We start from the raw sequence: 13456 nt of genomic DNA, 5'->3' as shown, positions 1-13456 counted from the left end.
CTTTAAATTAATCTAAAAAACTCTTCTTTTCCCTGCAGTTCCGTAACCCAAAGGAACAGCTTCGCTTACAGTGACAGAAAGGCACAAAAAGTAGAAAAACAGCATCATTAGTGAAAAAATTTAAAGCTCTGTCTTCTGCAAAAGATTTCCCAGTTTTTGTAACATAGAGTTTGATTTTTGGATGTGGGGTGGGGGCACATTTTAAACAGATAAAGATCCTCATTAAAAATAACAATAAAAAAAAAAGACGTTTAACTGCTTCCAGCCTGCATGAGAGTTTAGCGCATTAGGTCATGCTGGAGACATCTACCATAGCCAAAACGAAGACAGCTCCACAGATTTCCCCCCTGGAGTCTACGTTGAAGGCTAAAATTAACTGTGAAAAGCCAATTTCTGAAAGAGCTTCAACTCAGCTGCCATTTTTGCAAGTGCAGCCCAGCCGCAAGCGCTCCAGCTTCTCCGTTCTGCAATTAACTGTGGCTGCACCGTTGCACACCAGGAAGGAGCACCCCAATGAATCAGGGCACAAAATAACTCAGTCGAGACATCTGCCAAACAAGCTGTGAAACCTCCAGTTCTGCAAACCTTCTGGACCCCCAGTTGCACTCCATCACCGACAGCAACGATGCTGCAGCAACTGGGCTTTAATTGATCGTTTTCTCTGCACCCAACACTGATCTTTTTCTCACTCTCCGGTAATGTTTCCAAAGGTTCTTGTGCCTCCATCAGCAAAGCAAGCAGCGCTTACCCAAGCACGGCAGAGTCATGTGGAGTTTAAGCAAGCCCACAGGACAGCCAGGGCTCTGACTGTCACCCCCTTCCAGCAAAGACCCGTTTCCATGCAATTCCAAGTTATCATCATGCAACTATTTGTCCTGAAATCACTGACCCGGGGAAGTGCTTCCCCCCTCATGCACTCATAGACAAGCGGGTAGTTTTGTATCCAAAATACAACACTGTTTTTTTTTTTTGTTGAAGGAAGCATTTCCATGCCTCCTTCCTCATGCAAAGCTAAAGAAGGGAAGTCCCTTGGAAGCAAGCGTCTATTTGCGATGTGCGATCAGCACAGGCGGTGCTGATGGTTTGTGTGCTTCAAGGGAGCAGAGATGAAGAGCGAAGCAGCTAGAGAGATGGTAAAAAGGATGGTTTGATCACAGCACCCTGAATAAAAGCCTAACAGAAGCATGGTGGAAAGCAAGGTGAAGGGATGGAAGAGGCTGAATGGATTCACCTCTCAAAGGAAAACCTCAGAACAAAGTAACAAAAGCAAGAGGGAAAGAGAAAGAAAACAAATCAGAAATAGCTCCAGACCGGGAGAGAGAGAGAAAGAACCGCCGCTCAGATCAGCTGCATGTGTCTGATGAGAATCTGGCCTCCAATTCGGTATCACTTCCCCATTCCCCCCCATGCCTACTGATTACCAACACGTTGTTACCCAGAAATTGCCTGCCAGCTTTACCAACAAAACCATCAACTGAAGGCACTGCCCACCCTGAATCACCCGGGTCCCTTGTCTAGCATAAACATCGGCACTTCTGGGTAAGCACATGTGCTGCAGGCCACGCAGCTCCCAGTGCCTCCTCCCCACACCCTCACTGGGTCACTTCCGTGGGTAGCACTGGGTTCTTTGGGGACGATGCTCTTCTTGAGTAATTAACTCTCCCAGCTGTGTCATCTTCTGAGATGTGCAATGATGGATCTACAGACAATTTAGGTCAAACTACAATTAAGAAACTCGACAGCTTTATCGCAAGACTTGCAATGGAAGGGAGATTTGTCAAAACCACAGTGCCAGATTCTTATGAGAAGCTGAAGGGACCTGAGAACCTCTGGCACTTCTGAATTCACCCACAGTTTCTTGGAAGAGACCTTGTTTTGCATGTGGTTTTGCATGTTCCCGATAGAGCTCACTCGCACCTTCACTGAGGCAACAATGAAGGTTGCTTGCAAAGAATATCTGGTGGCAGTGAGGTTGTGGATCATTAATGACTGGATGCCCTGGGATGGAGGTCTTTAAAGAAAAGGTCTGTTGATGGGATATAGAAAATGCCCAAGCTACATGCAACTGCGAAGGATGAAAATGTGCAGCGCAAACAGATCTTGAGAGCATAAAAAGGCACCCAAAAGACCGTCTCCAGATGCTCCGTCAGGGGTGTCTGTCTGTACCCAGGAGGTCCTGCTCTCATTCTGAGGTGGTTTGGTTTATAAATCCCTGCCAGTGAAGCTATATTTTGGGATCGTTTCCTTTAAGAAGGATGGCGAGGATGATGCAGCGTGGCACGTGCAGTCAGCGCTCTCCACCGCGACACGCGCCAGCTTAACACAGGGCTGGTCCTCTGCCGGGAACTCCAGCCAATTTAAGACTCCTTCATCCCCCTCCCTCCAACTCCTGGGCTTTTCCAGACCCTGGGAAGGCCTTCCCTTCCCCTTCACCAATGCCCCCAAGAAGGCTTGTAAGTCAACATACTCAGCAGAGGAGCTAGGAGCTGACTGTCTCTTACCTTTGGTTTTAAAAGCAAAGTTACAGTACTTGCAGACGTATGGCCTGACGTCTGTGTGCGTGCGAATGTGTTTCTTCAGCATGCTGGGTTTCTTGCAGCGAATTCCACACTCCTCACATACATACTTCCCTCTTCCACGGCCTCGCACATACACATACTCTTCGTTTGATTTGTACCTATGAGCAACAGGCGTCATGATAATAAAAAAAAAAAAAAAAAAAAAAGAAGATTCCCACCGCAAAAAGTAGTCACAACTTTCCTGGATTAATTCAGCAGGTTATCGACACCATGGGTCTCAGTTACCATTTGCCAGATCGGGGTAATTAGGCTAAATTCAAAGTCTCTTCAAAAGCTTTTGCCCACATGGCTGCTTCCACTCCTGGAATAGGTTTTTATGTCCTACATCATCTTCTCTGTACACACAAGTAGCCCAAAGTCTGACATCAACTCATGGGGCACCCAAATGTCCTGATTTTCCCCATCCTCAAACACAAACTAAGGCACTCAGAATAGTGTGAATGAATTACAGGATCACAGAATGGTTTGGGTTGGAAGAGATTTCAAAGCCCATCCAGTGCCACCCCCTGCCATGGGCAGGGACACCTCCCACTGGATCAGGGGCTCCAAGCCCCATCCAACCTGGCCTGGAACCCCTCCAGGGATGGGGCAGCCACCACTGCTCTGGGCAACCTGGGCCAGGGCCTCCCCACCCTCACAGCAGAATATTTCTGCCTAAGATCTCATCTCAACTTCCCCTCTTTCAGCTGAAAACCGCTCCCCCTTGTCCTGTCCTTGCACTCCCTGATCCAGAGCCCCTCCTCAACTTTCCTGGAGCCCCTTTCAGCACTGGAAGCTGTTCTAAGGACTCCCCACAGCCTTCTCTTCTCCAGGCTGAACAACCCCAACTGTCTCAGGAGGTGCTCCAGCCCTTGGATCATGTCCGTGGCCTCCTCTGGCCTCACTCCAACAGCTCCATGTCCTTCCTGTGCTGAGGACTCCAGAACAGAATGTAGGGCTCCAGGTGAGGTCTCACTAGAGGAGAGCAGAGGGGCAGAATCCCCTCCCTTGCCCTGTTGGTCCCACTGCTCTGGATGCAGCCCAGGATAAGGTGGACTTTCTGGGCTATGAGTGCCCATTGTTGGCTCATGTTGAGCTTCTCAGCCACTGGCACTCCCAAGTCCTTCTCCTCAGGGCTGCTCTCAATCCATTTTCCACCCAGCCTGTAATCGTGCTTAGGACTGCCCCAGCCCAGATGTAGGATCTTGCGCTTGGCCTTGTTGAACTTCATGAGGTCCACACAGGGCCGCTTCTCAAGCCTGTCCAGTTCCCTCTGGATGGCATCTCTGAATCCTGGCTGCCTGAATCATCTCTCTCTCTGCCTATTCTGTGTTTTAAAATATTCAGTCTGTCACTGTACTATGAAAAGTACTGAGAAAATGCATCCTCCCTAACCCTCTTGTGACACCACCTTGCCCACCCCGTGGGGCAACAGCAAAAGCCTCCTGAGAAGACCACGATGTCACACAGCGAGTTGTGGTCCCTGCACAGACTCCTGCTAGAACGAGACACCCAGAACGGACACAAAGAGAAGAAAACATCCATTTTTAAAATCTATTCTGCTGCCAGTAAATGTAAACACTGCAGACCCCAGGCTCTTTTATCTTGACACAAACCCATGACTTAGGTTTACCCAAGAGAATGAGATTGGTCATCCTTCCTTCACAGCATATATTCACTTATTTTCTGTCCATGCTTTATTGCACAGGGAAGGCTACAGGATGTGTGCTTGAAAAGTATTTGTGAAAGTGAGACAAACCAGTTATTCTCCTGCCTTTTAGCAAATAGAGTCCATAATTTTTTCTACGTGCAGGACAAGAAGAATAAGGTAACACAGAATTGGCCCCACCAGATTTAAAGAGGCAATATTTTTGAAGCCTGGTACTTCTTGAAACTCATTTTTCTCTACCCACTATGACTTTGGAAATCCTCAAACATCTAGCTTGGAAAATCACACCTTCTGAAGTATCTTAATAGAGGATCTGAAGACACACAACACCATCAGTCACCTTTTCCAAATAAAGCCTATTCCAAACCAGAACTGTGAAAAAACAGCAGCCAGACTGAAGAGAAACCAAACAGAAATGGCAGCACTGGGGATTTAAGCAGTTCAATAAGTGAAGGTACAGCAAATCCTAAAAAAGATACGTATTTATAGGTATGTACTTATAATGTAACAAAAGAAGATTGTTTGAAACTGAGTTAGAAATACACAAAGGTCACGAAATCAGCCCCGAACTGAAAGGATGACAATGACATGGTCTGCACAGGATGCATCCAGGAACACATATCCCAGTTACCCACAGTGTGGCTTTAAAAGCAGCTAAATGACACTGCATGAATCCCTTTGTCTCCCACCCATGCAGGATGTACGCGGCCTTGGCTCTGTTTAGTTTCATTCACTCAGGAAGGGTACAGGGAATTTCAGTTCCATGTGGAGGTTTGTGGCACCTCCTACACGTGAAATTCAGTGTAATCTTCCTGGGTGCCACCTGGTAGATGCAATTTCTGGACTAAACCCTTCTTCCCCTGCCAAGTCCTGGTCTCTCTGCCTTAAGGTCTTACGTAAGAGGCAGGTTGAGCCGCTTCTTTGCTTCATAGGAGACATGGGAGCAGGTGCTCGAAAGACGGTGAGTTGCTCATGTATTATTAAAGTGTTGATGTCACAGACCTCCTAGACAGGTTTGGACACAGACTAGAGAAAAGAGAGGAAAAGCAAGTGTCTAGATAGCCCCAATCTAGCCTGAAACGCCAGTAGCAGCACCAGCATAAGCAGATCTTGGTGTCCAACAGCTATATGTGAGGAACAGCTTGTGTATCTGTCGTCCAGCACCAGCCGAAGTTCTCTAGACCATAACTAGGGTCATATGGCCCAGACACTCCCACATGCTCTATTTCCTGTAACTGAAGTCACAGTGATGCACTCTGCCCCACTCTTCCCCTCTCCAAAAAAAAAACCCAACACCAAAACCCCTTCATCTCAAGGTTCTCGGCATTTGGCCAGAGGGGACTAAGCTGTTGTTTGAAGTGCACATGCTAACTACCAGTCTCAAGCCCAGGATGTCCAGCTATCTCCATTGAACCATACAGGTGCCGGGGTACACGTAAGAAATTGTTGAGGATCATAGAATCACAGAATCATGGAATAGTTTGGATTGGAAGGGACATCAAAGCCCGTCCACTTCCAACCCCTTGCCATGGGCAGGGACACCTCCCACTGCACCAGACTGCTCAAAGCTCCATCCAACGTGGCCTTCAACTTCTCCAGGGATGGGACAACCACAACTTCTCTGGACAACCTGGTCCAGGGCCTCCCCACCCTCACAGGAGAACTCTTCTCCCTAAGATGTCATCTCAATCTCCCTTGTCTCAGCTGAAAACCATTCCCCTTGTCCTGTCCCTGCAGTCCCTGTGGATGGGCAGTGTCCTTTTTTCATTCAGTCAGCAGCAACCCTAAAGAAGCAAAAGGAGCAAAAAGGAATGCAGGAATCCTGATTTCTCTTCTTAATTTGTATTTGAGTCTTCCTTCTCCCCCTCCTTTCTTTCTATCATTATGCTGGTAATCACCTTGCCATTTAAAAAATGAAATCACTCCTTTATCAGCCTTGTACTTGCATTGCCCTTAATTACACCCTTGCATGCAAATCTCTAAGCAAGTTCTTTTTGTCCAACAGTCCCTTCGTTAGCCTCATTAAAGCTCTCCGGGCTAGCTTTTCTTGAATAAAAGGGGACACATGATTTAATCTAAATTATATATTGTAGTTTATTTGACGCTCTGTGAGACTGAGCCATCCTTCAACACAAATATTTTTCTGCAGCTCCCTGAGACCACATGTAGAACATACAAAAAGAGGGGAGAAACAGAAAACCAAAGGCAACCTAAAGGAACACCAAAGCAAGCAAGAAGAAAGCAAGGGAGGTGATAATGCCATCCCATAGTGAAGGCTGTGGCAAATGCCGTTGACCTACATTAAAAGCTATAACATGGTTATGGAGATAATTACTTCAATATGACACTCATTTCTCTGTGGATTTAATACACCTGTAGGATTTGTATCAGAAAGACCAACTAGTGATGGTGATCTTCATGTGAAGATCTACCCTAGACACAGATTTTCCTGCTCAATATTTGCTGTAACCATATCCCTCTAAAACTCACAACTGGAGTTTGTGTCACTAACACTGAAAGGGGCTCCAGGAAAGCTGAGGAGGGGCTCTTGATCAGGGAGAGCAGGGATAGGATGAGGGGGAAGGGTTTTCCCCTGAAACAGAGGAGAGTGAGATGAGATCTTAGGGAGAAATGTTTTGCTGTGAGGGTGGGGAGGCCCTGGCCCAGGTTGCCCAGAGCAGTGGTGGCTGCCCCATCCCTGGAGGGGTTCCAGGCCAGGTTGGATGGGCCTTGGGCAGCCTGATCCAGTGGGATATCCCTGCCCATGGCAGGGGGTTGGAGCTGGATGATCTTTAAGGTCCCTTCCAACCCAAACGATTCTATGATTCTAAGTTCAACCCTTAACCCAGCACTGCCAACTCCACCACTACATCATGCCCTTAAGCTAATTTAGGAAATTCTTCTTTCAAAGTGATGGCCAAAGGGGTAGTTGGAGGATCTCGGTCTGGAGAACAGGGCTTATGGGGAGCAGCTGAGGGACCTGAGTTTGTTTAGAATGGAGAAGAGGATGAGAGGAAATGGTCTCAGATTGTGCCAGGGGAGGTTTAGACTGGATATTAGGAAACATTTCTTCACCAAAAGTGTTGTCAAGCACTGGCAGAGGCTGCCGAGGGAAGTGGTGGAGTCTCCATCCCTGGAGGGGTTTAAAAGACATGGGGATGTGGTGGTTGGGGACATGGTTTAGTTGTGATGGAGTTCAAAGTGTGAGTTTTACAGTTGGACTCGATGATCTTAAAGCTGTTTTCCAACCTAAATGATTCTGTGATTCTGTGAAAGAGGTACAAAGAGGCAAAAATTCAGTCATTTGACACAGTTTTTTGAAATGTCATTTGCTAAGCGTTAGCGACCGCACATCTGCTGAATTTAGTCCAACCACTATGAACACTTTTCAGAGCAAAAGGAACCAGCGCAGCTCTGGCAGCATTGATGCTACCACAGGCAGTACCAGATTCAGACTCACTGGCCCCAAAACAAGCCATCACCGTCAGGACTCACAAGAAACCCAACAACGGGAAAGCACGAACCTGGAGAAAGCTTCGTCTCAGCTCTTTCCCTTAATCTTAGTTGAAACCTAAAACTATGAAGCATTTGTTATTCTTTTGCAGGCTTTAAGAGGCTTAGTTCTTAATATTTGCTATTACAATTTTCTGACTATTCTTTTTAGCCACAAACACTTTTCTCCCCCCTCAGCACTGTGAGCTGCATCCAAAATCTTCATGTGGCTGAAAACCACACGACCAAACCTTGGAGAGCAGAGAGGGAAGGAAGCTTGGTGGTTCACAGGCAGGAAAGGAGAGCAGGTTTCTGGAGGACTCATTACTTCACTGCAAGACGCAGTGGGGCTGAATCACCCCTGTGTCCTACAACTGCCAAGAATCCACCTTGCCCTGCGAAGCCTTTGGTGGCCACAGCCTCAGCCCTGCAGCTGACTTCTATTATTCACAAGTCCCATGCAGGCAGCCTGATCGTGTGAACCACCAGGATTTGTAGGCTCCAGCATGTATTTTGGTAAAGAACACCCCGGGTAGATTTTACAGCAAGTGAACAAGCATTTCCTTCACCAGTTTTGACATTTGTTAAACTCACTTGTTTGCTTTTTGGCTATCTGGTACATAGTAACAGGAATCAGATATCTGATCCCTTTCCTGAGCTGCTGCGTTTAATTCGCAGTCAAGTGAACCAAGTGGCTCCAGTTGTTGCCTTCGGTACAAGTATTTTGGTTTTATTGATGGCATGTTTCATCTGTCAGCAGGCTGCCCGCTCAGCTGCCTTGGCTAAACCCTTCGTTAGTTCCTCATAGTCTGCCCTGGTTAATAACTAATCTAATTTATGGTTTATGCCACCTGCAAAATTTGCCAGATTGCTGATAAACGCACAACTATTAGAATGTCACGGATTACTAGCGAGTTCATTGGTCTCGTCTCCCAAGTGACAGGTGATAGGATGAGAGGAAATGACCGCATGTTGCTCCAGGCCAGGTTCAGATTGGATATCAGGAAAAATTCCTTCACAGAAAGGGTTCTAAGGCACTGGCAGAGGCTGCCCAGGGAGGTGGCAGAGTCCCCATCCCCAGAGGGGTTTAAAAGATGGGTGGACGAGGTGCTCAGAGATGTCGTTGAGCAGTAGACAGGTACAGTCGGACTCGATGACCTCAAACATCTTTTCCAACCAAATGATTCTATAATTCTGTGATTCTGCTGCCTGTCTCACAGCTCCCTACCAGGTAATGAGACCATTTCTTCCATGACAAATCCTGCAATACCCACCTTGAAACTGCACGTGCAGCGGATGTCCTTATCCTTACCCACTGCATTCCCTATGGAAACACAGAGCAAGTGAGCCTTTAAGACCTCAGCCTATGTTCAGGATCACCACTCACAGAGGTGTGCCTTTAAGGCCAGACAGTCACTATGAAATGCCCCTTACCTCCAGCCAAGCTACAGCACAACAAACAGAAGGTTTTCTTTACAAAATCCGGACCAGACAATGTCTTTTCCAGTGTTATAAAAGCATCATAAAACCTCCTAGAATCCAAATTTACCAGACAGGGATATTGCACCAAGACAAACAATGAACTTCCGAAGAATGAAACAGCAAGACAGAGAAGAAGCTGGGTATGGATATGGGAAGACTTGGCACAGAAATCCTCTCTTCCCTGTCTGGAATAATGGAACATTTGCAAACAGCACTTGCCAGTCTTCAGTGAAAGCGCAGAAGATGGGAATCTGAGCTGAATGAGACGCTGCCTCCCAGACTGGACCTGTGCAATGAAGCCTGGTGTGAAGGTGGACATCGTCCTGCCCTTGAATTAGGTATCAAGAGCTCAAATACAATTTAACAGTGGAAGGATTACACTGTTGAAGACGACCACCTTACAGGGAGCAAACCTAGAGCTCCTGCAGCGCTACAGACTGGGGGAAGAGTGGCTAGAAAGCTGCACGGAAGAGAAGGACCTGGGGGTAATGGTTGACAGCCGACTGAACATGAGCCAGCAGTGTGCCCAGGGGGCCAAGAAGGCCAATGGCATCTTGGCTTGTATCAGAAATGGGGTCACCAGCAGGTCCAGGGAGGTTATTCTCCCTCTGTACTCAGCACTGGTGAGACCGCACCTTGAGTACTGTGTTCAGTTCTGGGCCCCTCACCACAAGAAGGATGTTGAGGCTCTGGAGCGTGTCCAGAGAAGAGCAACGAAGCTGGTGAGGGGCTGGAGAACAAGTCTTACGAGGAGCGGCTGAGAGAGCTGGGGTTGTTTATCCTGGAGAAGAGGAGGCTGAGGGAAGACCATATGGCTCTCTACAACTACCTGAAAGGAGGTTGTGGAGAGGAGGGAGCTGGGCTCTTCTCCCAAGTCACAGGGGACAGGATAAGGGGGAATGGCCTGAAGCTCCGCCAGGGGAGGTTCAGGCTGGATATCTGAAAAAAATTCTTCATGGAAAGAGTCATCGGGCACTGGAACAGCTGCCCAGGGAGGTGGTCGAGTCACCTTCCCTGGAGGTGTTTAAGGAACGGGTGGATGAAGGGCTGAGGGACATGGTTTAGGAAGTGTTAGGAATGGTTGTACTCGATAATCCAGTGGGTCCTTTCGGAACTGGTGATTCTATGACTCCTTCTACTTGGTAAAACACTGGGACAGGGACCGTCTTCTGCCCCGGTGCCCGAAGCAGTGGGACCATCAGTTTGAAGGGATGCTAATTCAGACAACACAACAGTATCAATCCAGAGGTAAACAGCTGGCTTGGACTCATGGGGAATTCCACGGAGGCTGAGGGGTATTACATCCTCCCTTAATCAGTAACGCTGCTGGCATGGGAAGAGTTGCATCCCCATGTGCTGCAATGTCTGTGGAGCACGGAGAGCTCTGCTGAAGCAGAGCAGATGGATGGATGTGCCCTACCGAGAGCCCTCTCCTTACGGTTGTTAGTGGACAGCAGATTAAAATATTACAAACAACTCCCTCTCGGGGCTGCTGCCTCCACGCAGGATGCAACGGCAGAGAGACACCGCGACAAACCTGTAAACTGCAGACATGTGCTGTCTGGTTTGAAAACCTGCAGCTTTGGTGATGTCTCTTCTGCACAAGGAACAAGAAGAAACACATGGAAAAGCAGCACATCTCAACACTGAGTTTCTGTGGCCATTCCAAGATTTCTCATATTTATGGAGGAATCATAGAATCACTACGTTGGAAAACAAGGAAAGAAAAACAAAAGTAGGAAAGAAGTAAAGTCTCAACAACCACATGCTCCTCTGAGAAAAGGTGGCATTTGATGGCTTCTATAATTCGTGCTTTTTTAACTAAAAAAAGATATGGTGATTCTTTCAAGGACAATTTCTTACAAGGACCGTCAAGAGACAGTATGGACCAGAAGGCAAAGTGATGGATGAGGAGACAAGAGCAAAACGAGATACATGCAGATGCAGAACAGGGGAGCTGGACTGGCTAAGAGACATTGGCACCTCCAGCTCCTCCAGTCTAAAAAAGGAAATGCAGCTGCTACTCATCTATTAATCTCCCATGTTTTGGGATGAACTTCCTTTCCATCCCAGTAGATATGGGCTAAATTCACTCTGTTACTGGATACTAAACCAGGCAAACTTATAGGTCTACCCATGCTATCATCCATATTAACTAAACAAATACCATAGAGTCATAGATTCATAGAATCATTATGGTTGGAAAAGACCTCTAAGCTCATCCAGCCCAGTCATCAGCCACCATGCTGACTAAACCATGTCACAAAGTGCCACATGTACACATTTTTTGACCCTCTTCAGAGATGGGGACTCCACCTCTGCCAGGGCTTCATCATAGTGAAGAGGTAAAGTTATATGAGTACCTAATACTGTTATATCTATCTCAAATCATAGCAAAAGCAGATCATAATTTTTCAAAGAAACCCTTCAAAACATTTCGCAGAGGAATGCCTTCAGCCTCACCAAAGTGCAGCACCTCAAAGAGGAATCTGTCGTTCGTGATAATCCGATCTGTTAGGCAAAAATAGCTGATGATCAAATAACCATAACGTTTCTTCCATGTGAACCCCTTTTGTGCTGGAATAGGTTGTGCAAAGAAGTCTTGGCTGACCCGTCCCTGGAGGTGTTCAAGGCCAGGTTGGATGGGGCTTGGAGAAAACTGGTCCAGTGTGAGGTGTCCCTGCCCATGGCAGGAGGTGGAATTGGATGGGTTTTGAGGTCCCTTCCAACTCAAACCATTCTACGATTCTGTGACAGGCACATAATCACACAGGACAGCCTGTCTACTTGCACGGAAACCAACAATTGTTGGCAGTGCCAGTGTCCTGCAGAGCAAAGCATCCCCATGGCTTGCCAGCAACGCTTATCACCGTGACTGCAAAATGCACATTGATTCAGCAAGAAGCTCGAAAGTCAACTTCAGGAAGAAATTCATGCTGCTCATTTCCTCTCTGCAGGAATCTGAGCGTAGATAGGAGGAGGAGGAATTTCATGGCACTGTAAAAAAAAGCCCCATCAAGGGCCTAAGTTATCCTTTCTGTATTTTATAATATCCTGGTGGCTTCTCAGCTCAGATTTTGCCTAAGGCAATTTTCCACATTTCCTTCAATGGGAAACAATACAGTGGGTGTATCCCCACAGTGCGCTCCTTGTGATCCCGGCTCTGTCAGCGTGACCTCGGTGGCACTGGGGCTGCATGGGACATGCCAGCTGTTGCAGAAGGGATGCTAGAGCTATGGGTGGTCAAGACACTGTCCAAAAGCACATCAGTGATTCTCCAGCCTGCCTACAAAAAATGAACCCTGGCAGAGCCCATACATCATTGAAAAAAGCCACAGGAGATATTTGCTATAACAGTGCCCTGTGACAAGGCAGCCAGACCACCAGGATGTGAGGAAGTCCCTGTAGAAACATCAAGTCAAAGGAAACCTCTCTTGATGTGATCACATCTGGGACTTGGTGTCCAGCTTTTTGCATTTCAAAATGTGAAAGATGCCAGCAAACCAAAAGGAAACAGGAGGGAAACAGCATCTCTGGATGCAAAGATGAATCTCATAGATTGAAGTAATGTACTGAGTTGGAAGGGACCCACAAGGATCATCGAGTCCAACTCCTGTCCCTGCACAGGACACCCCAACATTCACACTGTGGGGCTGAGGGTGTTGGCCAAATGCTACTGGAATCTTGTCAGGCTTGGTGCTGTGACTGCTTCCCTGGGAGCTGTTCCAGGGCTCCACCACCCTCTGCGGGAAGAACTTTCTCCTAATGTCCAACCTAACCCTCCCCTGGCACAGCTTCCTGCCATTCTCTCACATCCTATTGTTGGTCACCAGAGAGGTGAGGAAAGCAGAGAGGAAAGCATATAAAAACTTAATGATTCAAACATCTTACTGAGCCACAGACAGTAAAAGGTCTAGGGACCAGCTAATGATCTGGAAAGATCTACGTGATGGTCAGGATGGAGAGACATTTCTGTATTATTGACAGCTAATCCTAAAAACTGCAGAGTGAAACCAAGAAACGGAAAATCTAAGCTAAATGTGAAAGCAGACGGACAGTGTCTTCAAGTAGCTTTACTCTGCACAAAAGATTAGCATGGATTTAAGCAGTGTAACACCACTTGGATGGTCAGCCTTTAAAGCAACTTTCACCAAACTCAGTTTCTTGCTGTAAGTATGCTGGAAGAGATGACAAGAATTTTGACACCTCTATAACACACGGAGCCATCTCCAGAGGAGGACAAACAGCCAGAGGG

General features: G+C 47.2%; 1 protein-coding gene across 3 annotated transcripts in view; it reads right to left on the bottom strand.

Annotated features, from left to right (window-relative positions):
• The window catches only part of HIVEP3 (HIVEP zinc finger 3), an 84580-nt gene that overhangs the window by 25635 nt on the left and 45489 nt on the right, over positions 1-13456 (bottom strand). For all 3 annotated transcript variants that reach the window (XM_009564542.2, XM_054086354.1, XM_054086355.1), the window contains one exon: positions 2502-2677. In XM_009564542.2, coding sequence (XP_009562837.2) covers positions 2502-2677 — 176 coding nt within the window. The remainder of the gene's footprint in view (positions 1-2501; positions 2678-13456) is intronic.

The sequence above is a fragment of the Cuculus canorus genome, chromosome 22 (genome assembly GCF_017976375.1).
Source record: "Cuculus canorus isolate bCucCan1 chromosome 22, bCucCan1.pri, whole genome shotgun sequence".
NCBI classification, from domain to species: domain Eukaryota; kingdom Metazoa; phylum Chordata; class Aves; order Cuculiformes; family Cuculidae; genus Cuculus; species Cuculus canorus.
This window is presented reverse-complemented; position numbering and strand designations above follow the sequence as displayed.